The 23,961-nt window shown below is 36.1% G+C and overlaps 2 protein-coding genes across 3 annotated transcripts; one reads left to right on the plus strand and one right to left on the minus strand.

The window, feature by feature from the left end:
* The first annotated feature begins 13,633 nt into the window (after window positions 1–13,633).
* Window positions 13,634–15,302, plus strand: LOC104596340 (ubiquinol oxidase 2, mitochondrial-like). The gene is given in 4 exon segments (NM_001302853.1): window positions 13,634–14,080; window positions 14,326–14,454; window positions 14,537–15,025; window positions 15,140–15,302. Coding segments are annotated over 4 exon segments (1,047 nt in total). The 5' UTR covers window positions 13,634–13,711; the 3' UTR covers window positions 15,200–15,302.
* Window positions 15,303–15,901: 599 nt separating this feature from the next.
* LOC104596339 (putative cellulose synthase A catalytic subunit 3 [UDP-forming]) lies at window positions 15,902–23,473 on the minus strand. Of its 2 annotated transcripts, none has more exons than XM_010257430.3 (14): window positions 23,093–23,473; window positions 22,770–22,965; window positions 22,474–22,685; window positions 22,195–22,294; window positions 21,859–22,033; window positions 20,680–20,946; window positions 20,240–20,585; window positions 20,002–20,139; window positions 19,794–19,919; window positions 19,481–19,693; window positions 19,080–19,365; window positions 18,138–18,331; window positions 17,692–18,042; window positions 15,902–17,602 (listed from the first exon to the last, which is right to left on the minus strand). In XM_010257430.3, the coding sequence occupies exons 1-14, from the start codon at window positions 23,171–23,173 to the stop codon at window positions 17,018–17,020; spliced, it is 3,270 nt and encodes a 1,089-aa protein (XP_010255732.1). In that variant the 5' UTR covers window positions 23,174–23,473; the 3' UTR covers window positions 15,902–17,017. The 2 variants fall into 2 exon arrangements, with proteins under 2 accessions (XP_010255732.1, XP_010255731.1); XM_010257429.3 differs by having other exon boundaries at window positions 18,138–18,334.
* Between the last annotated feature and the right edge of the window lie 488 nt (window positions 23,474–23,961).

A 23,961-nucleotide genomic window follows, 5' to 3' on the forward strand; every position in this document is an offset into this window, starting at 1 on the left:
CATGTCTTTTGTTTGTTTTAGTAAGAATATAACTAAATCTATTATGGTTTTTAGATATAATTAATATTTTATGTAAGAACCTTTTTGCCAATCTAGCAATTTTATGGGCGTTTGAGACAATGATATTGGCTTCCATTTTAGTGATTCTCATTAATTTTCAGTAATCATAATTAAAATCATGAAAAAATTGTTTGTGAAATATCATGCTGGTTTGGTAATTTAAAACAATTCCTTGCTTTGGTTGCAGTGCAATTTTATTTGCATTAATATAAATGCATCGGAGTATAAATGAAAAGAATGCAAATTCTGGTTTAATTTTGCTTTGAGTTTTACTCTATTCTGTTTGAGGTCTTATTTTACTTCATTTTTACTGCAATCAAATAAAATAAAGTAAAATTTAAAATAAAAATAAATTAGAATTTGCATCCAAATCATTTACACTACCATAGGTTTGTATTAGTATAAATAAATTTGCATTGCAACCAAGCACATCTTTGGAAAATTAGTTGCTTTTACAAGACATACAAGAGAGGTGTAACGTGGGCAAGATGATAATGGATTGGACCACACCAGACTTAACACATGATAAATGATATAACTTAGACCAAGGCCCGGCTCGGCCTGTAGATCAGATTTATAATTTTTAAAATATAAGCTCAGTTTGGAAGGAGCACAAATATAAATGTGTAGAATGTAAAATCTTTTATTTTATATTATTTTGTATGTATTTATATAGTATATATCTGTATATTTATATACTTTCCAAACTGGGCACCATAGGATTCAACTATGGTACCAGAAAAATTTATAACCAATTATCTAGTATCATAAAATTGGTTGGTAATATTGGATTGGACCAAATTTAGTCTAATTGACAGTCCTAATTGCCAGTCATCCATTAGTAACATCTATGCTAACAGTTTTGGGAACCTACACTGGTGGTTTATGAATACCGGCGCAGTTTTTTTGAAGAATGAAAATGAGCAACATAAGACACTTGTTAGACTTTTTAGGTATTCCATGTCATGCACCATTAATAGCTTCCCCCTTGACCCCTTTTTCTCCCAAAGTATTGATTGTGGGATTCGTTTCCGCGTCAACACTGGAACAAACCAATTAACACACCAACAAGCCAGCCCTGGGTTGGTGAATATACAGAACTAAAAATAGCAGCAATAACAAAAAAATAATAATTTCTTGAAATATGCTTATAAGTTTTGATAAAATCACATCATGAACCATTTTTTTTTTATAAAATCATGAACCAATTTCGATCATAGACAGATAGATTCCAAAATATTTTTATAAGTTTTGAAAAATTGGGCTAGAAGTAGAGGTATAGTTTGTGTTAGCTTAGCTCCGGCCAAACTCAAAAAAGTTTGGTTGGGTAGAATTGGTTCAGGTTAGGGTTGAAAGGTAGGAGCCTGACCAGTTGACATAACGTGAGCCCAACTTCTATAGTACATAAATCATATATTTGTCTTGGATTTTGTGTAAGTTATAAAAAAGGGTTTTTTACTGTTCAGTCCATCTCCAGAAATCTTAACTCCATCTTATATTTGGGTGTCAACTCAGAATTGATGCAAATTTACCGGTGGATATGGGTGTTATTTAGGTAAATACATTTATTCATGTAAATATTTTTTGAAAAACACTTTTACAAATAAAAATATACAATAACCGATTTATCCAAATAAATGATACTATTGAAAGTACACTATTGTCCCATCACTAATTAGCTATTTTCAACACGTATGGATAAAAAATTTATCCAAATCTAAGGAAAGCATTACTTCCCCACTTAAATGAGCTGCTCTAGTATTATTTTTTTCCACGTAACCCACTAATACCAGAAAACGAATATATCATACACCATGGGACCTACCAACTTACCCGCCCCTACTTTCTAAAAAATTTATGAGGCCCAAATATTATATATCATACATCATGGGTAATGTTTACATGCACACATGCTCTTACATTATGTCTTAGACATGAATGCATATGGATCCATGAACCTATATATTTGACAAAAATTTTGTAGTTGAATAAGTATAGTACTCCTAAAACACTGACTACCACTCCACCTTAATCTACTAATTTTAAGTCTCGCGAAATAAAAATTAGTAAAAGGAGATGAGTAAATCAGGTCAACCTGATCTTAATCAAATCCAAAGTCATTGAGTCAGGACTTCAAAATTCAGATTGGGTTATCAATATATGTTGGGGATTTATCAATGTCTTGTCACATTACACCTCAAATAGCAATTGTATGCAAAATTGTAACCCAAAACATTTCAAATAGAAACAGTAATGTTATCAAATACAAACCTTAGAAAACAAGAGCAAATTGCAAATCTTGGAAAACAAGGGGAAATAATGGGATGGTTAAGATATACATGGATATAGTAGGAAACTACACATAAATCTTAGGGTAAAAGATTTAAGCCTCCCCTAAGATTTCACCTAAATATTGAATTAAACATCCCCTAATTTTTCAAATTGGACTTAAACCTCCCTTCTTGGCTAATATAAGTGGACAAAAACCTCCCATCCATCAACTCATCTCTGTCCACATTTGTCAACATGTGGATTTAAGTTTAAAAAAATATCTCAATTTTGCTCGTAATATCTCTTTGATGAGTTGGATAAAAAGAATTTTACATGCATCATTGTTCTTCAAATTCTCTAAGAGAACAAACTGCGGATTTACATGAGTTCTCTCTCTCTCTTCTATGACTTTTCATTTGTTTATTGATTTGAACAAACTACGGATTTACAGGTCATACATTAATCGCACAAATTACTTAGAGGTGTAAATTGGATTGTGCTGTCTACGGCCGAGCCCAATTGTTCACGGGCCATGTCGTGGCATGTCACGATTGTATGGGGTATTTATGTGTTTTGGCTTTGGGGGGAGATAAAATGACAATAATGTCCCCCTAACAATTATATAACAGTTAGTTTAGGGGGGTATTTAGGTAAAGTGATAAATGACTTTATAATGAAAAAAACTATCCAGTCCCTACCGCCATAGTAGGTGATCTACTAACCCCTCTTGTGTCTACAGTTCTATCGGAGTCTTGTTTTAGTGCAGGTACTAAGGTGCTAAGCGACAAGAGAAGCTACATGAACTACGAAAGTCTAAACATGTGCATTTACCTTAAAGATTGATTGGATGTTGAGAATATATTACAAGACAAAGGATGACATGATGTTACACCTGATATTTCACCTAAAGTAGATGTTGAAAATCAATGAGATGATAAGATGAAGATGCTAGTGGAAGTGGAACTTGAAGAAAAATGATGAAGTCAATATTTTTTATTTTTTTTGTATACTCACTATTTCAATTATTATAATTTTTTCCATTTTTAAAATCATTGTAATTTTTCAATTTTATTAAAATTAGTTGTTATTTTTCAACAATGTAATTTTTTATTTTCAATTTATAATTGTATTATATATTTTATATTTTGTTCCATTTTCTATATTTTATTCATCCATTGACCATTGTATTGTTCAAATTCAAGAAATAAAAGTCCTATTTTTTTTCCAATTTGTTGTCCATTTTGTATTTTGTTAAGTATTTAAGTATTTTTTTCATTTCTTTGTTAGATTTTTTATTTTTCCAATTTGTTCCTATAGCTCAAAGGAATTAAGGAAAGTGAAGTATTTTACTTCTAGTGTTTACTTAGTAAAAAAAATAAAAAAAATATCAAAATGTAAAAAAAAAACAGTTTGGCCCGATACGGCCCAGGCCCAAGGTCCAGACCGTAGCCTAGCTTAACATGGGCCAGTCCCAGGGCATGGCCCGCAGCCCGCAGCATGACACAACAACCTAACACTGTCTTGCACGGGCTCAAGCCGTGGGTGATGTCAAGCCGACCCCCCGTAGTATCCTTGGGGAGGGAAGCACAACCTTGCTCAACCTGATTTACACCTCTAAAATTATTTTGAAAGGGGCACCAAACCCGAAAAGCCAGAACCACACCATGTTTACCTCCACAATTAGTATTTGTTTTAATGGAGAAGAAAATATACTTGTATGACGCTACTAGAACTTTGTCCACAATATGATGATGGATTTTTTCTCTAATTAATCTAATCCCAGATTTAACCAAGGGATATGTTAGTCATTTTTCTTCCTCCATTAGAGATAATGATTTATAAATATGTGAGGGGAGGTATATGTCCAATTTAAAAAAGTGGGGATGTTTCAATATTTAGCTGAAATCTTAGGGGAGATTTAAGCCTTTTACCCTAAATCTTACAAATACATTAATAATCTATATATACTATTATTAAAAGTTGGGAATGAGAGTGTGTAACTTTTGTTTAGCTAAAATACCCAAATTTTTTAGTTTGGTCCCTCCCTCAATGTAAGGGAAAAATATAATTTGGACAATCACTTTCCTCATTCAAATCTCTCACTTTAAGTTTTATATTTAAGGTATTAACCCATTAACATTCATTGAATCCTATACTTGACTAGAACGCTCCTATTTTTGGATTTGGTTTGTGAGGGCACAAAATGTAATTTGAACTACTACATTTCTCATCATTCCTCTCATTAAGTTTTAAGGTATTAATTTCTATTCTTTCATTGAATCTTATATTAATTGACCATATTAAAAAGAATAAATGTGACAAAGAATATTTATTTTTATTGATGATAGAAATAAAATGAAAATTAAATCCAACCCAAAAAATAGAGCTTCTTTTGTTTATTGGCGAGACAACAATTCAACCATTGGGTCAAATGTGTAAATCCTTGAAGTCATAATAAAATAATACTAAAAATTAAAAAAACATACAAAAATATAAAAAACAAAAAATTGTTAAAAACATTTGTACACATCTCTAACATTTGTGATAAATAAGAATAATTTTTATAAACATACAAATGTAAAAAACTTGTAAACATATTATTTACTATCATCATCATCATAAAAAATTGTCACATGCACACTTACTAGTACATTATAAAGCTCAATTGGCTATAAATTATAATTTGCATTTATAAGCAAAATACAAATAAATCCATTATAATTTCTAAACTTATAAAAATTTACAATTTAATAAGTAAAAATATAAAGACATAAGTTTTATTGGGGGTATGGCTTGAATGGGACACTAATCAATTAAAGCCTTGTTCATTCATGAAGAGGCCATTTACCCAGGTAAGTGCACTTACCCTGTTCTTTTTTGTTAAATTTATCCAAGTAAGCAAGGCCTCTCAACTTTCGCATGTTCTTTTGCTTCACTTGCTTTTCCGGGTAAGTGGTTAATTTTTCTATGTTTTATCATTTTTACCCTTGGGCCCAAGTCCAAGCTTTTTTGGATTATGTTGTTTTAATGGGTATTTTTGACATATTATATTTTGAGCATTTACACTCCACTTGGGAAAGTTAACTACCCAAGTGGGAGAAGGGTAACACTTCCCCAAGTAAGTAATACCCGGGAAAAACATATTTACTGTGGGTCCCACTTAATTCTTGAAAATGAACGCGAGAGAATTGGTCAATGGGAATGGTGCAATCCGATTAACCAACTTTCCCCCTACTAAAACCTGCAAAACGAACGAGGCCTAAGAAAGAAAGAATATAGAAAAAGTTAAGCAAAAGCAACCTTTTTGGGGAGGTGTCTTTTTTGAGACCTAATTCAGGAAACTAACTTGAGAGTTTCTAGGAGAGGAGTAAGTATTTTGAAAACCAATCTTCATTTTTTTTTGGAGAAAGGTATTTTGGCTTTTGGTTTTGAGGTTATCTTTTTTTTCATTTTTGGGTTTTGAACACTTGTAAGAGAGGTGTCTTTTTTTTATGTTAGAAGAGATTTTCTTTTGTTGATATGGGGGATGCTTTTTGGCTTTTTTTTTTGTTTGTACTGTATTTATAATTTTCTCTTGGATTTTTAGTGGATTGATTTTTTTATTCAACCTTGGACATAGGTAGTTTATCGAACCACGTAAATTTTGTATTTTGTATTTATTTCTTATTTTTTTATATTTGCCTTTTGCTTGTGGTGCTATCATCTCTTTGATTTAGGTGGCATTTGACAAGTCTTTTTGCATGGTCTTCTAAGCTTTGGCAAGCTCAAAAGACCAAAAGTCGCTCTTTTTCCATTTAGTAACCAATAGCCATAATGATGAGAAGGCACATGCTCAAAAAGACCCAAAAGACCGAAAACGCCAAAGACCAAATCCAAACCCAATTTAGTTAAAGTGTTGTTTGGCAAGTCTTTTTTAGAAGATCTTCCAGCAAAGTTGACATCCAAAAGGCGATGTGAGCTTTTGCATTAAGATCTTAGCATCTTGAAGATTGTTTGGTTAAGGCATGTCTTTTCACGCAAAGACAAGTTGAAAAAAAAGGTAAAAAAAAAAAAACTCCATTTGGAGCTTCCCAAAAATAGCCCAAGACGGCTTTCCACATCTTTTCGGAGCTGCGACTTTCGGTGGCTATATTTTTTTCTCAACCAAACGGGAAAAGACCAAAATGTGGGCTGCTGAGCTTTTAAAAAGTTAACAGCTCGTGCAAAAAGACGTGTCAAACGGGGCCTAAAATTCTTTTAAGTTCTACTTAAACAACCCAACTTGTAAATCTAGTCTCAAGGCCTTTGCATGATATTGGGGGATTGAGAAGGATTGCTTAGTAATCTTCCCATGCGTGTTTTAATGGAAAGTAAAACCCTATTAAGAGAGATACTTAGAGGAATATTTACTAAAATAAAGCAATCTTAAGGCTTTAAATAAATAAATAAATATGATAAATTACTTAAACCACCATATGAAGGCAAAACCTATGGTGCATGAATTGTATTGTGAAGCAAAAAATGTGAACCAGAAATAAAATGACATGTCATAACTGATATCTTTTACGTTCTTAAAGTTTTAGAGCCAATGAAAAGTATAAATCGTCTAATATATTTTAATGTAATTGATTGAAATCTTGATTTAATATGCAACAAATACGTGATAAAACAAGTAGAATTTATTTTTTGAGGACAATCAATGGATAAAGTTGATTTATAAAATATTGCACAGTTTTTTTTTTCCATTGGTAAAGGTGAAAAAGATAATTGGAACATAACAATAATTCCATTGTCTCCACGATGTCAAAGAAGAAATTTAAAGAGGTAAGTATAAGAAGATTTAAAAAACTAAAAAAGTAATTTATTATAGTCAATCATGAATTTTTATATTAAAACTAGTAGAGTGGCCCGTGCGGTGCACGGGGAATTTAAACTAGTAAATGATTAATCATAACCAGGTATAGAATTTATTAAGTTGGGTGTGGTCACTTAGGTTGATTCTTGATTGGCTGTGTTGGCATCGATTTGTTTGGTTATTGAAGCTTTGACCCAAAATGAAACTAAACTTCAGTTTCTTTAATCCTAATTGAGTAGGACTAATAAGGTTAAGAAAACAGAATTAACTTAAAACATGATTAATGATTCCACTTAATATATAATGTAAATGTGAATATATAAAAGTATGCAAAAAGTGTAAACAGGTACCATAATTGATGCATCTGTATTTAGTTTGTGATTGTAATTGTATATGCACAAGGAGACAAATAAATTAACAAAAGGTTAAGAAACTACCACGTGCAGGTAATTCCAATAAGAGCAATCCCTCCACAATAATTTGTATGAACCATGTGAATGTTTAACTTGTATCTGGGAAAGAAAATGAAAAACAAGACAATTGTGTGATATGTTTCCTTTAAAGTAAGGAAAGCAAAAATAGTAAACAAAAGTGTATTTTTATGGATCAAACAAAATGTTGAGTGGAATTGAAAAGAAACTTCAATGTATTTTTGTTGAAAAATTTGTGTTGCCACCATTCTAGAGTAAAGGGCCAAAGAGCCTAAACCATATAAATTGTTTTCAATATGCAGAAACCAGATGACCCACTGTCACATGGGGCCAAAAACATGAAAGAGATGTGTCCAAAATTTTCAGTAATTAAAGGTTAATATTAACATTGCAAAAAGGGAATGGTTGCTAATGAGATTCATCATTAGAGTTATAAGTGCCCTTTATAGACTGACATATCTGCTTTGTCTATAGGATTTATTTCTAACCGATGTTTGTATGGGCTTAATGTAATAGATAATATATCTAAAGGGGAAAAGAAAAGAAATTGAGGAATGACCAACATTAGATAACATTACCAGGACTCAATTAAGTTAAGAAAATCTCAAGATATGGCACAGTTCTGAGCTCAAGTTTAATTCAAAATTCAGTTTTCATGATAATTTTAGTTCATACTAATTTTCATGATATTTTAGTCCATACTAACTTTAATTCAAAATATCATGATATTTTATTTCAGCTCCACGGTTCTCTACTTTCTATGCTTTACTTCTGGCCCCAAAAAATTGGCCAATCTGGACTAATAGCACAAAAAAGTAGCGTATAAATAAATTCTATTCAAAAAAATTAAAACAATAAATTAACTAAATAATCTTAGAGTGCAGAGAACTGAAGTTCAAATTCAGTTTTCATGATATTTTAGTTCATACTAATTTTCATGATATTAACCCAACAGTTTTAAATTGTCATATGATGAGTGCAATTTAAGTTGTTGAGTGATGGGAGGGAGGGCTAGATGTTCAGGTTCCACATTCTGTGGTGATAAATCAGAAATCTTTATTGGAAAAAACAGACCTGAAACATAACAAGGCAGGAATATTAGAGGTGATAAAATCATTAACTGGTAAAAAGTGATAAAATCATTAAACACTCCAGTTGTTATAAGTTATTTTGTGTCATTTTTTGTTTCAATTTGTTCATAGATCTATCATCTATTAGTTGAACTAATGTTGTCTTGCTGCTGGGTTGGTTAGGAAGTGATAGCTTAGTGAAATCACAATACTAGCATCATGAGGAAGATAAAGGCTATAAAGGGATTTGCATTGCAGTTTTAATTGGGTAGCAAGAATAATCAATGCAATGACAGATGCATTGGCTAAGCAAAGGGATAAATAAACAATACTTGTTCTGGGTGTAAGTTGGGTATATATAATGTATGTCAGCCTTATGTTAGGAAAAGCTGATATATTTGCAAAAGCCGGAGGAAGAGTGATTTTTGAATTCAGTCTTTTTATGGAATTGGGTCATAGGGACTGGATTTTGAGTATTGGGTATTGGATCTACCCTTCTTACTTTCCACAGCTTCATCCATTTCTCCAAGTACAACTCTCTCTCTCTCTCTCTCTCTCTCTCTCTCTCGAGCTGATAGTTATAATGGTGTCACTTCTGGTTCAGGTTGTGCAGATGGAACTATGCAGAACTGAATAGCTTGGGATTGGATTTAATTTCTTGGTTATTTCAGGGTGTGTTGATATGTTGACAATGGTGTAAGCAATCTTTGATTATTTGTTTTTGTTAGGTCTAGAAAAAATGGTAATCAGCTTGTTTGTGAAAATAAACTGAGATGCTCGTCTTGGTAGTTTATTACTAAATAATTAGTTTTTAAATTTGTTATTATTATTTCATGTAAAAAAATGCATAAAAGTTACAAAAATTTGAAATAAATTTACATATAAAATGCATATGGAGTATACATCAATAATGAGTAAGCATTTACATATTCTTTCTCTTTCAAAGAATCTTTTGTTCAATTTTCTTTTTGAGAGAATTTGTTTACATTTAAAAACATTATAATATAATTTCCATTTAAACTTATTATTTAATTAAAATAAAAATTAGGAACATCATATTGAAGAAATGAGGGTGTTCACCCAAAATCTACTTGTCCCCTTCGCTTCAGGCATTTTAACAGGGGATAGGATTGGAAATAAGAAATCAGAGAGGGGTAGGATGCCCAAAATCTATTTGTCCAATTCACTTCAATCATTTTAAGAGGGGAGAGGGGATAGAATTGGAAATAAAAATCAGAGAAGGGTAGAATTGGAACTATAAAATCAGGGTATTTGGACGATGGACGATTCGTCAATTTCTCTTTTTTATAATGGGTAAGAAATTAAAATCATTCAGCTACTCTTGCTAGAGAGCCAGTCAACCAGGCAACATTCCAACTCCTAAGGAAATAGGCCCAATTGGTCTAATATTTGGATCCTTTACACGTGGAGACTGGATCTACTCCTCACACCGACTTTACAGGCACACTCCACCATATATTGAGAACATCTCCTGTATTTATGTATTATAATTTACAGAATATATTTCCAGTGCACCGTGGAATGTGCTTGTGAGGTTGTTGTGAGGCGTCCAGTGTGAGGAACAGATCCCAATTCTTACACGTGAACCCACCAGTGATGAATTTACATTTGTGCCCCACAAAGGGCACCCTCGCAACACATCCCTATCATGTATTAATTAAATAACATCATCAGGATATGTTTCCAATACACAGTGGAAATGTGCCTTGAGACGTTATAGGGCGCAGATCTGAACTCAGCAGTGATCATACCCATAATCTTCTTCTTTTTTATTTATTTATTTTTTTTTTATAAATCCACGGGGGGGGGGGGGGGTCCATACCCATAATCTACTTTAAATCTTTAATAGTTTAAAGTTTAAACACATTGTCACGCGTTACGTCATCTCTTGCTACTTTTGTGGAGATCCCCATCCCCATGAATGCGGAAGTAAATAATCTCACCCATTTTTTTATTATTTGTTAATTTTTTGGTAATGATTTTCTTTTAATTTAATTGAGTTTGTTAATTGTACCCATGAGAGATGCACTGATCACTTGCTCAAGTCTCAGGATGGGTACACCCACTTCCACGGTCCACCTTGGCGAATAACATGTGTGAATTTGTTTTTGGAGTCGGGTTTCTTTCCCACCAAGTAATCGGTTATATGGGATCCCATATAAATTGCTTGAACCACTCTCACTATAAGTATCTATCGAGTCTCTTCATTTGTTCTCAGCCTTTAGCTTTGTTTTACTCTATATTGCTATTATGTTCTCAATTTACGGGGATTGTGTGTGGTGGATAAACGTGAGGAGAGTTATCGTGGGAAGGAGATCCTTAGTCCTAAGAGCAGGATTAGGGATTTAGAATATTAGGCTTTTGGAATTTGCTGTTTTTTTTTCTCATTTTTTGCTTTTGTTTTGATAATCAAGTCTTGAGTTAGGCGGGGCCAAATCACACTGGCATGAAATTGCTAAGTCCAAGCTCAAAAATCAATTTGGTTGATTTAGATTTATTTGTTTTTTTATTTAAGGCTCAGTTTTGAAATAATATAAATACAAATATGTACAGTGCAAATACATATAAAATATAAGGTTTTGTACTCAATAAATTTGTATTTATACTCCTCAGTTTGGAAGGAGTACAAACACAAATATGTGCAGAACAATTATATACAAAATAATACAAAATACATGGTTTTGCACTCTACATATTTGTATTTGTACTCCTTCCAAACCGAGTATTTTGTATTATTTGAAAAGAGTACAAATACAAATATATATGTAGAGTGCAAAACCATGTATTTTGTATTATTTTGTATATAGTTGTTATGTACATATTTGTATTTGTACTCCTTCCAAACTGTACCTAAGGGATCGCTACTTTGTCTAATGAAAAATTCTTGGAACGGCAAGTAGTATTTTTAAAACAAGACTGAAAAATCGAGAATCCAGTTATGTTTCACCCCAAAATCGCTTTTTGGCCAAAAACCCAAAGTTCAAAATATTGATACGCCGGTATGGGCATATCGGGCAAATAGATACATTTTAGTGCTTTTTTTTTATTTTTTTCGCAACTGGTTTAGGGGAGCCGGTTTAGGCCTCCTCCACACCCTGAACCGGTCAGATCCCTAATACACTCACTGTAGGGGCGTATTGGAGGGGTCTCAGAACGATACGTATCGGCTGATACAGGCCGATACGTGTCGATACTTTGAACCTTGCAAAAAACCGTTGATTTGGTCAGCGAATTGTTGACCTAGGTAGTCAAACCATCAAACTATAATCTCGGACAATGGTTTTTGGTCATTTTTTGTTTTTTTTTTTGTTAGAATGGGTTGCCCATTCGGACCATTCAACCCAGGAACCGGTCCCAAAAATGACTCCCTGTCCGGTTCGGTTTTAAAAACCTTGCTGACAAGTGTGAGAATATGAATCTATTATAAGTGAATTAGGTTCAATCCAATCTAATAAATACTTTAGCCCATTTGGAACAGTCTAACTCAATGCTTGGACGATTGAATATGTTCAAATTGGTTTCAACCAAATCTGGTCCGTTGACCCCTATATTCTTATCGCCTATCAATCCAATCTAATCCCATATACATCCACTACAAATGGATCAGGTCCTATCCAATAAATACTTTAAACCATCAAATCTGGACTGGTCCAATTCAATACTTAATTGATTCATCCGATGCATTCAAATTGATTTTGATTTAAACATGGTGCAACCCAAAAAACCGGTGCATGGACACCCCTTTCCTGTTCAGTTAGATCCGGTTAGTGAACTGGGGGTTCCTATGGCAATTAGTGTTTTCTACTTTTCTTAACTCATTGTGGAGGTTTTTCGGGCTGTCTTCTCCTGGTGATCATGGTTACACCGTTACACTCCTTTTGCCCAACAAGTGAGTCTTTTCTTTAATAATATTCATATTTCTTTCAATTTTCTTACCATTTTAATTCTCTGATATTGTAATCTTAGCATTTAATGAATGGATCTCGCCTTATGGCTTATAACCCAATAATACTAGTATGTATATACATATGTTTATATAAAATTAATATATGCTTCTTATTAATAAATTTGGTTTAAATATTTATATTTTATACGATCATATATTTCATTGCTGTGGAGGTTATTTTTATTTATTTTATTAATAATGTATATTATTTGAATCTAATTTCTAAATCATTTATTTATCAAATATTATATTTCTAAAACATTTAATTATATACAATATCCAAATATGGTTTTCATTCTTTCTGGATCCGACCCGTTTACAGGACTAAAGTGAAAAGGATGTGACACATTTACAAGTCACTAGTGTGAAAGGAATACAGTATTTATACCGGAACCAGATCTCTGGCTATTGATTATTGAACCCATGGTCAAAGACCAATTCGTCACTACTCACGTCAACATTCTTGATTTTCCTTTTTTTCCCGGAAATCAGTCGTGACGAGTACCATCAGCTATATTTGCCAGCTGTAAGCTGCCTAGTTGTCCTGAGAAACTCAAAAACCCTGATAATTGGTAAATTTGGCCTACCACAGTGGGGCCCACTCAACTATCTCCAACCGTAGGATTGATTACCACACTTTTAGTCAAAGTCAACGTTTTATTTTTCTTGGGTTGGTCTTAAGGTGTTGGTCAGCTACATCCGTTGTAATGCGGAAGAGGACGCCACGTCATCACAAATGTCAAACTTGCTGCCCAAGTTCTTCCTTTTCTTCTACTCTTTTTTTTTTTTTCTCGTGACGAGCACACTTATGACTGCCACGTCGTCAGATGATGTGATGCCAAAATGCTTTTACAACTCAAGTTCGTGATTAAGATTATTTAATTATAATGGAGAAAGTCCCACGAGCCTCGTGCTGGTACTGCCTATATAAACCCTCATTTCAACCAGAACCAATCACCATCTTTCAATAACAAAAGCTTCAGAAAGTTTCTCCCTTCTGCGATCAACCAACCTTCTTTTCTCCTTCCTACGCTTCGATTCTTCGACTTTGGTTTTGATTTCTCCAAGTGTCTTCTCAATGATGAAGGGTTCGAAGATGGTCGGACCGCTGCTGATGCAGCTGGCTCCACGCCTCTTCTCCACGGCGACCACCTCCCGTCTGGTCACCAGCGAGCCGCTCCTCACCGGGACTACCAGTTTCCTCTACGCTGCACCGGCAAGGACGAGCGTGGCGTCGATCAGGCTTCCGGTGTTGGGGGTACGGAATGGGAGCACCGGAGCTTTGGGTGGAGATGAACAAACGCGGAACGGGCTACAGACCGATTCAACCGGTGGCACTTCCGGTAGCCCCAGTGACAAGCCGAAGCCAATCGTAAGTTACTGGGGGCTAGTTCCCTCCAAGGTCACCAAGGAGGACGGCACGGTTTGGAGGTGGAACTCCTTTCGGGTACGTATTTCAACGTTTCCAATGTAGTCGGTTCGGTGCCCTACAGTCCTACACCCCTACCGCCCCCCCTCCAATGCCCACGTGGCAACATATCTTGGGCTTAAAGGTCATAAGTGCCACGTGTCTAATATCATTCCGGTTATGGGGCTGACGTATCATAGAAAGAAAATAAACAATTTTTTCCATTTAATATAATTTTGTAAAAAGTGAATGTTAAAGTGGGTATTTCGATAATTTGGAAACAGCCATGGGAGACCTACCAAGCGGACCTGTCAATCGATCTGAAGAAGCATCACGAACCGAACAAGTTCCTAGACAAAATGGCTTACTGGACTGTCAAAACTCTCCGATACCCAACCGACCTTTTCTTTCAGGTACCCACTTTTCCCGGCATCATAGAACATTTAGAAGACGAAAATACCCTTAACTTTGATCTTAATTTTTCTTCTGTTACAGAGGCGATACGGGTGTCGGGCAATGATGCTAGAGACCGTGGCAGCAGTACCGGGCATGGTGGCAGGGATGCTGTTGCACTGCAAATCACTAAGGCGATTCGAGCATAGTGGGGGTTGGATTAAGGCTCTGTTGGAAGAAGCAGAGAACGAGCGAATGCACCTGATGACATTCATGGAAGTGTCTCAACCGAAGTGGTACGAGCGAGCTCTGGTCTTCACAGTTCAAGGCATCTTCTTCAACGCCTACTTCCTTGCTTACTTGATCTCGCCGAAACTCGCACACCGTGCTGTCGGCTACCTGGAGGAGGAGGCCATTCACTCGTACACCGAGTTTCTCAAGGAATTGGACAAAGGCAACATCGAGAACGTCCCTGCCCCAGCGATCGCCATCGACTACTGGCATCTGCCACCGGACTCTACTCTCCGGGATGTCGTGCTGGCCGTAAGAGCCGACGAGGCGCATCACCGTGACGTCAACCACTTTGCATCGGTAATCATCTCTTCTTCCTTTTTTACTGTTTCTTGGTTTTTCTCTTTTTGGGGATATCAGCTACCTCTTTGCAGATGCATTTGATTGATTGATTTGTTTATATTGGAATTGCAGGACATACACTTCCAAGGACAGGAGCTGAGGGAAATTCCTGCTCCACTAGGGTTTCACTGAAATCACTGAATGGATGGAGGGACGAGGGTATCTATAGTTCAGTAGAAGCTGAAGGATAGTATCTTCTGTCTCTTTTAATAAAGTAGCTCTTTAATGAGTTTTTGATCTAGTGTCTCGATTTTTCTCCTGTAAATACACTACAACTAGGTTTCTTATGGCCGTCGGCCTTCTTGTTTGATTCCTCTGTTTGTGTCATGTAAGTAGCTGAGAATTGTATGTGATTTTTGCGAATTCAATGAATAATTAAACTTCAAATGCTTACTCATTGAAAGTTGCAGTATAATCATTGATGTTAATCCAATACTTCTTTTTGTTCTTTTTATTTGAAAACTCAACGCTTACTCATTGAATCCCGATATCTCAGATCCATTCCTATGTTTCCTTTTATATCAGACCAACATGACCCAAATTGAGGGATTGATGCACTGATATGAACACGTAAGGGTTGATAAATATCTAAATACAAAGTCTTTAATTTGTTGGTTCGACTCTCAAGTATAAACTTATATAAATTGTCCCGATCAAGTAAAATTTGAGTGAACCATTGAAGATACAACACTGGAACTAAATGGAACTTGTTTGCAGAATAAACCAGAGGAACTAAAGGAAGCATTTGAGAAATTCCTAGTAAAATACAGTCTTCTGGGAGACGATAGCCAACTGATCCTGTCCCCAACCACAAATACTAGAGTCACATCAATATGCTGTAACATTGTATATTTATTTTTTCTCGACATAACAAAGACAAGGAAATAAATGATCACTTCAAGAAACGTTTCTCTTCTTCCCTATTTTTCTAGAAGAAAGAGAAACAAATAAAAGAAAAGCAAATGAATCCATCTAATGCCAACTCAACAACCTCTAAGGTAATAAAGTAAAACTAAACTTTCAACATACTCTTCACTACTGTAAAGATATCCATTCTTGTAATGATAACCTGTGGTTCATAGATTGCTTGTCCTTACAAGCAGCCCTCCTTCGAGACTGATTTGCACAGCTATGGCTCATGCCAATTCTAAGTGGGGTATAAATTTTGGTTGAATTCCAATCGGCTTCCAGGAGGGTGGATATGCAGACTTCTTTAAGCAGGTAGCTTCCATGGGAGATGCAGACTGCTACTTCCATGAATGATAGGCGGCAAATGCTACCACCAAGAAAAAATTAAATATTGTCCTACTAAGAATTTGGACAACCCGAAGGGGATAGCACATTCTATTATGTATAAACCCCTCTCTATCAAAAGCATTTCGCTGGATTGCTGGCTCCAGCCAAACTATCATCATCACTGTAAACCAATTGTAGTTTCACTATTGCTACTAAAACATCATGTCTTTGGTGACTTATTCACCTCCAAGATCTCCATCTTTGTTACATGTTTTTCAGGAAAAATCCCACCCTTATTGTAAAGAAGAACAATGTAGAGATAGCCAAATCAAACTTCAATATCACATAGTAACAATGTAATCTACCCTTCACTGTTCCCCTCTTTCACCAACTAAACCAATAAAGAATCAAGAAACACACTGCTCAACAACTGCTAAATAACATCCAAGGAAATGATAAACTTATATATTTGCAGCAAGCTGAGATACTACCCTCTTGGATTTCCTTCATCAGAAGTAGCCATAAAGACAAGTCCTCCAAAATTGCACCAACACAATCCACATGTGTAACTACAGATTGCAGACTGCCACTAAACCAAACTCCCTTTTGTAAATGTCCATCTCCGTTTGTCTCATTATGCTGAAAAGAACATGATCATTAAACTCCAGAGTGTCATCTTTAATAAGAACATAGGGCCTACTCCTCAGCGACCTGTCAATTACAGTCCAATCCACAATCCTCCAGTATAGGGCCATCCGACTTGGCCAAGAATGGATCAATGCGGACCCACAGAAGGGAGAAGATTGAGGCAAGAAGAATAGACCATACAATAATAATTGTGGGAGTTCTATTCTGCCGGCCCAATAGACCCTTGAGGAAGGGATAGAGGTGGACAATCACCCAGAAGGCAAAAAAGAGCCTACCAAACAAAGGACCCCATGACTCATAACCATTGTTTATTGCATTTGAGATGCCAGCAACCACTCCTATAATATTTATTAGTAGTAATGTTGTAGGAGGGATGAGCAGCGTGGTCCACTTGAACATGTATAGCTCTGAGAATTCTTCATCATCCCCTGCCTTTGACGTAACAGTGAAATTGGTATCTATACCAGCCAAAACCTTCAGAAGTCCCTGGAAGACTGCAAAAAGATGTGCAGAAACACCTCCTATGACCCAAAATTGCTCATTCCTCCACCAGTCATCAATACCTACACCACTCCATCTCATTTCAAGGATGCTTGTAGCAAAGATACAGATGAAAAGTGACAGAAACCATAAGCTAGCAACATTGCTAAGCTGCAGAAGAAATGAAATAGAAATTTGTAAGGACCAGTGACATAAAGTCAAGGTGTTTCTTGTCAGTAGCATATTGATTAGTTTTATACCTCTGGAGTGATAAATTTGCCAGTAAGCAAGCACACAGCGGGTAAGGTACAGTATGCCAGTAGAGGAATGGAAGTCCATGGATAGACGGTAGCATTTATGTAAGATAGACGCTCCAGCCATTTCAAACCACCCCCATATCCATACCATAGAGGACAGTGCCTGCTCAAGAAAATTTCTACAGAGCCCAGAGCCCACCGAAGGACCTGGTGCAGACGATCGGAGAGATTGATGGGTGCAGATCCCTTAAATGCTGGCCTTGATGGGATACAATATATTGATTGCCATCCATGGCAGTGCATCTTAAAACCTGTAAGGATATCTTCTGTAACGGAACCATAGATCCAACCAACCTGATGAAAAATATGCTTAGTGGAGGGTCGAAAGAACTCTGAAAAGAGAGAACTGTATATAGAGAAGTCAAGAAGCAGTCAACCAGTAAGCTTACCTCTTTTCCCCAATCTGTCTTGTCCTCATAGCCACAACTGATTACGTGAATGGCTTCTTTCAGCAGAGAAGCAGGGCTTGCACTTTTCAATGAACCACCATCTTCAAGCAAGGTGGATGCAACAAACACAGGAGATTGTCCAAACTTCTTTTCCAACTTCTGCTCAGATGTCACAGCTGACTTCTCACTCTCAACTGCTGAATATAAAAGTCCAACAAAGTAAGGGAACACGATTATCACCATATGATAGATGCAATACCCAATATGGGAGGGAAATGGGATGAACAGAACCAGAACTGACAGGAATTGGTAAAAAGGAAAAGAAACATGATTCAACTATGAACTACATGCAGCTAAAATGAATTCATAGCTTGAACTTCAAATGTGCAAATACATGGTGTTCTTTAACATTATTTGACAAAATCATACATCCCTCTAGCCTATCTTTATTATCCTGGATAGGTCTTAGAATCCTGTTTTTTGGCATGAAAACGGTAATACCCAAGTCAATCAAACATTCAGCGGTGCTTGAACGGGCAACTGGAAAACCAATTCAACTGACAATTTGCAACATAGATTTGCTCTAGTCAGTAACAAAGTTGAGATGTGTAATTGTGTAAATAGAATCTTCAGAAAGCTTCATGCATGACTTAACGAGCAAATACTTGTCTTCTTCAATTAAAATAGGCAGACATTTTGAAAGAGATTGGCCAACACCACTAATTTTTCCAATGACCGATAAAGCTCAGACTGACCATAAGATAAAATGTGACAATTGAAGTATATTATAAAGTCCTCAAACAGTGCACCAAATAATTATTTGCACATAATCTTCAAGAGGAAGAAACTAAAAAATAATATATGAATCTAAATGTAAACTTTGAAGTTTAATGAGAAAAAGAAGAATGATGTAACTGCCATTAAATAAGAAAAACTTTTTACCTCCAATGCTCTCTTCAATACTCTCCAAAGCAAGAACAGGTAGCCCCGCATCTTCCCTCCTAAAACCCCTCTTTTTCTTATCAGATTTAGGCTTTGTTGTCTTCTTCTTCCTCTTCCCAGAACAACAGCATCCACAGCAGCACCACTTTGGCCAACAATTGCATGTCCTTGTGGGTGGCTTCTTTGTCTTTGGAGCATCATAACCATACAGAGCTTGCCTTCTAAACGCACATCCAGTCCCAACATAAATGGGCCCTTGAATCCCATCCAGACCCTTCATGTTAATCTGGTGCAGGAAACTTATCCATTAGTTTCATCATAGAAAGCTGCAACTATACATTCTATGTGAACACAAAGAAAGACTAAGAAAGCAAATTATAAGACTGGACAATGCAACTCACATCAAAGAATACAATGTTCCTGTTGGCATATCTGTCATGCTTATCAATGCCATCAAACCTTTGTGGGAATTGCACATAACACACTTTCTTTCCCAATAGTGGATCCATCATGAAACACATTGCCTCTCTGAGAGCCTTGCTGTTATTAATGTAGTGATCACAATCCAAGTTTAATAGATAAGGTGCATTGGTGAGCACAGCAGAGACCCTGACCTGGTTTATTAGACAAGTTACCCAACAAAAAAGAAATAAAACATTTCTATCAGTCTCATAACAATAAATGAAAACAATCGGCTGTTTATTGGTCACTTACCAAAGCATTCATGGCACCAGCCTTTTTGTGGTGATTAAATCCTGGTCTCTTCTCTCTAGAGACATAAACTAAGCGAGGAAGTTCATTTCCCTCTGTGTCATGTCCCCCACTTTGTCCTAGAAAGACCTGAAGTGCGGATCACAAAAGAAATATTAGAAAGCAGACTCGATAAAATCTGGGATTGAGTATTAAAACTCCACATCTTTACCTGAATCATGCCAGGATGATCTCGGACATTATTTCCAGGCCATGGAGTTCCATCCTGCATTGTCCACCCTTCTTCTGGTACCTTTTGAGCCTTCGCAACCAAAGCATTGATCCGAACTTTGAACTCTTCATATTCTCTCTGCAAGTCCAATCCAAAATATTTTATTATATTAACCACTCACCAACAAAGCAACAAGTATGGTGTGGTTAATAACTGGATTTAACTGTGACTTCATTACCTTCATAGCCCTTCGCTCTTTGATGAATGAAGTTAGGACCTTATCTTTAAGGTAATCAATTTTCTGAGCAAAATACCACTCGGGTGCCCTAGGTTCAATATTGAATTTCTTGCAGAAAGGGACCCACTTCCTTGCAAATTCAGATGTTTCTGATAATGCTTCAAATGTCAGCATGGCAGCACCATCATCTGATACATAGCAAGAAACTTTGTCGACAGGGTAGTCCACAGCAAGAATGGATAGAACTGTGTTTGCAGTAACCAGAGGAGGCTCTTTTAATGGATCCACCGTACTCACAAATATATCAACCGAAGAGAGTTGAGAAGGCTGGCCTTCTTTCTCATACCTGCAAAAACAATCACAAATTATAACTTTTTGAATATATTGCTGGGCATTCAAGAAAAAAAAAATCAAGTCCGGTGAATTTAACTGAACACTACCTTAAGGATAGCCGATCTAGATAGGTTTCCCGATCAATTGGGAGCCACTTTGGAAACTGATCCAGGATCCATGAAATGGCAAACCAAATCTCGCATATCACAGATATGAGCCACAATGGATATGCATCATTTACTGGATTTGTGACACGGTAATGAAGAAAGAACCCAAGAACTACAAGCCGGATTATGATGATCATTCGATAGGGGTTAATTTGACTTGATGGAATAGGCAATTTTCTTGATAACGGTTGTCTAGCTCCATCCATTCTGACAAATAGAAGTTAAAGAACCATAACAAAGCAAGGTCATTACAGTTTTCAGCTAATGATAGAAAGAAGTAATATGTACAAGGGAAGTCCAATACTATAATCAAGCAATTGGAGTACATTAAAGAATTAAAGTTAGCTTTCAAAGATTAACAGCGATTAATAAAAAAACATTTTTAGTTAATGGAAAAAGAATTTGAGATAAAGTGAAAGGAAAAAGTGTTAATTCCTATGATTAACACTTACAGTTTAAAAATATAATAGCATTACTTAAGATTTTAAAGAGTTTGAAAGCTTGCAGGAGCTATGAAGTCACATACAGATACTAAAACAGACATGGATATAGGAAATAGGAATATAACCCTCCATTTTCCAAGATCCAGAACATGGAGCACAGGTATGAGTGGCCCATTTAATATGTTTACATCACGCTTTATATCTATTTTTTAAGCTGAAAGCCATTTCTCAATACATATCTCTTGCTAATTTAATTAACTATGATTTTTTATGTTATGATTTGTTAAAACATGTTTTAACATAGGTACTTGATGTTGTATTGGCTACATACTGTGTGTGACGCTGGTAGATTAGGCATATACAGGCATAAGGTATCATAATGCAGGGAGTAGTCGAGTACAAAAACAAGTTGCTTTAAGCAAACCAACTCCTTGACAATCCAATCAATTTATCATCAAGGAAAGACAGTAAGATAATTCCACAATATCAGGTATCATCTTATTATCACTGAATTATCTAATTTCAGATGATATAGAAGCTCTGTAATGAATTAATTTTCCATTGAGATGTCCAAAATTATGCAACTGAATATAAAACAATAACATCATCACCAATTTTCCAGTGACTTTTTCTTTCAGATACTAGAGAGCGTTTTTTTTTTTTTTTGAGCACTTACAGGGGAAGATCTGGCCCATCACCGTCATTGTCCCAATCCTTGCCACCGTTTTCATTCTTCATGACCTGTAGTTTCTCTTGCCTTTGCTTCCAATTCTCCATCCTTTCCTTCCAAGCCACACTTCCATAACCATATGCAGCCAAGTCCTTGGACGGATCCATAGATCTGGGTTGAACTGCAAATGAAAGAAAATGAAAACTTTCAAGGTGTATCTTAACAAAGAAGAGCGTCGCAGCTCAGGAATGAAAAAATAAATAAATAGCAAGTCACCCTATGGCTAATAAACTCAGCTAAAAGAACACAAATAGATGCAGTTCAAAGGGTAGATCAAAGCACCTGGTACGCTAGGATCTGAGAAAGGAAGTGGATGGCTTCTCCCTCCATTGGCCATGAAAGATGGGACCAAAGCATGCTGTTCAGGAGGGATATCGTCAACCTACAACAGCCCAGATTCTATAAGAAACAGTTCTGTATCAACACTAGGAGAAGATAGACTAGCAAAGAAATTCATTCAACTAAGACAATATGTGCGTGTTAGTATGTTTGATAAAAAAAGGAAAAAGAAATTTGCAGAGCTGACGAAGTTGGATCATTGGTAACAGAGGAAACTGGTACCATCTGGCCGTTGGTCAACAGAGGAAGTTGGGTCGTTGTTTGAACTGCTTGAGGCATGTCAGCATCCCCAGCTCGGCCATAGGCCATTTGCCCCTGAAGCATAGCCTCCGAAAGGTACTGTATATCCCGCTTATCCCTCCCAGCGAAATTAAATTCATTCTCAAGGTCGTCGATATCATCTTCTTCTTCATCGCCCGCCACTCTAGCAGACCCTGGAAATTCCAAATTTCTTTGAACAACAAGATACCAAAACGAAGAAGACAAAAAGGAATTGCAGAACTAGTAGCAGAGCTCACCCTTGAGACGTTTGAATCGAGTTTTGCACTGTGGACAGACCTGGTTTCCTTCTCTCCTCTCGTACTCGTAGCAAGTCCTGCAGATTGGAAAGGCACATTCGTTGCAGGCAACGAAGAGCTCTCCATCAACATTAAGACCAACATCATCCCCACAAATCTGGCAGGTTTGACCAACCAGTGTCTGCAGTGGCTTCGGCTGCAACAACAACAACAACAACAAGAAAGAAAACCCAAAAGCTTAAAATTTCCAAATTCTTCAAAGGTTAAACACCCAACCAGTAATGCTGGATCTGAAAAACCAGAGCAAATCAAAGAACACTTACCCCACATTCTCCTTCCCGACGGATGACGACTAGTTCATTCCTGTTGTAGGAGCCTGCAACTAAACCTGCAGCGGCCTCCATTGTTCATCTGCCACTCTCCTTGAAAACCCAGATAAAAAACCCGATTTTTTTCCTTGAAAACTATTCTTTCCTTCTTTAACATATCGCCATCAGGGAAAAAAAAAAAAAACAAGAACAAAAAACTGAGTTAAACCTCAGGTGCATACAGCTGCCAAGTGCCAATGTCACACCAACTCCTCTCTACACCATTTTCACGAACAGCTTCTTGGAAAATAGAAAAAGAAAAAGAAAAAACTCCACCGACACAACCAAAGCGAAGCGTCAAAAAATAATTAATCTCTATCACGACCAATGATGAGAGAAGAGAGTGATGAAATATTGCAGACTTTTAGCTGTAAATTTCCTTGTTTTGACCCCACACACACTTTTTTTTATAAATCAAGTTTCTCTCTGCTTTCTCGAATCTTTACGCTTCTTTCGCCTCTTAGTTTGGGTTTTGACTCAAGTTTTTACGCTAATCATTTGCTCTCTCTCTCACAGTCTCACTCTCTCTTCACTGTACCAGCACAAAACCATAATTATTGGAAACTTGTTCTTCTGGCCGTCTGAGACTTGCCATTAATTGTTGTTGCCGGTTTATACGAAACGAAAACACCGATACGGAAATACTGCATTTACTGCGAAAGTGATTTGCTACTACTACACGTACTACTAGTACCATACAATTTACCTCCACGTGAATACATTGGGAAACGAAAAAGTAAAACACTTTTCTCCGTTGTCATTGCAAGAAGTTTCTATTAAAAAACCAAAACACTTTAAAAATGTTACTCCCTGCCAAACAAGTC

The sequence above is a fragment of the Nelumbo nucifera genome, chromosome 1 (genome assembly GCF_055504915.1).
Source record: "Nelumbo nucifera cultivar China Antique chromosome 1, China Antique-T2T, whole genome shotgun sequence".
In the NCBI taxonomy this organism is placed as follows: domain Eukaryota; kingdom Viridiplantae; phylum Streptophyta; class Magnoliopsida; order Proteales; family Nelumbonaceae; genus Nelumbo; species Nelumbo nucifera.

Excerpts from the sequence above, each read along its gene's own strand:
- LOC104596339 (XM_010257429.3), bottom strand. The coding sequence starts at position 23,173 with ATGGAGGCCGCTGCAGGTTTAGTTGCAGGCTCCTACAACAGGAATGAA. Across the intron at positions 22,686-22,769 it reads TCGATTCAAACGTCTCAAGG|GGTCTGCTAGAGTGGCGGGC; the intron begins GTGAGCTCTGCT and ends TGGAATTTCCAG. Across the intron at positions 20,947-21,858 it reads GATGGGCCAGATCTTCCCCT|AATGGATGGAGCTAGACAAC; the intron begins GTAAGTGCTCAA and ends TCTATTTGTCAG.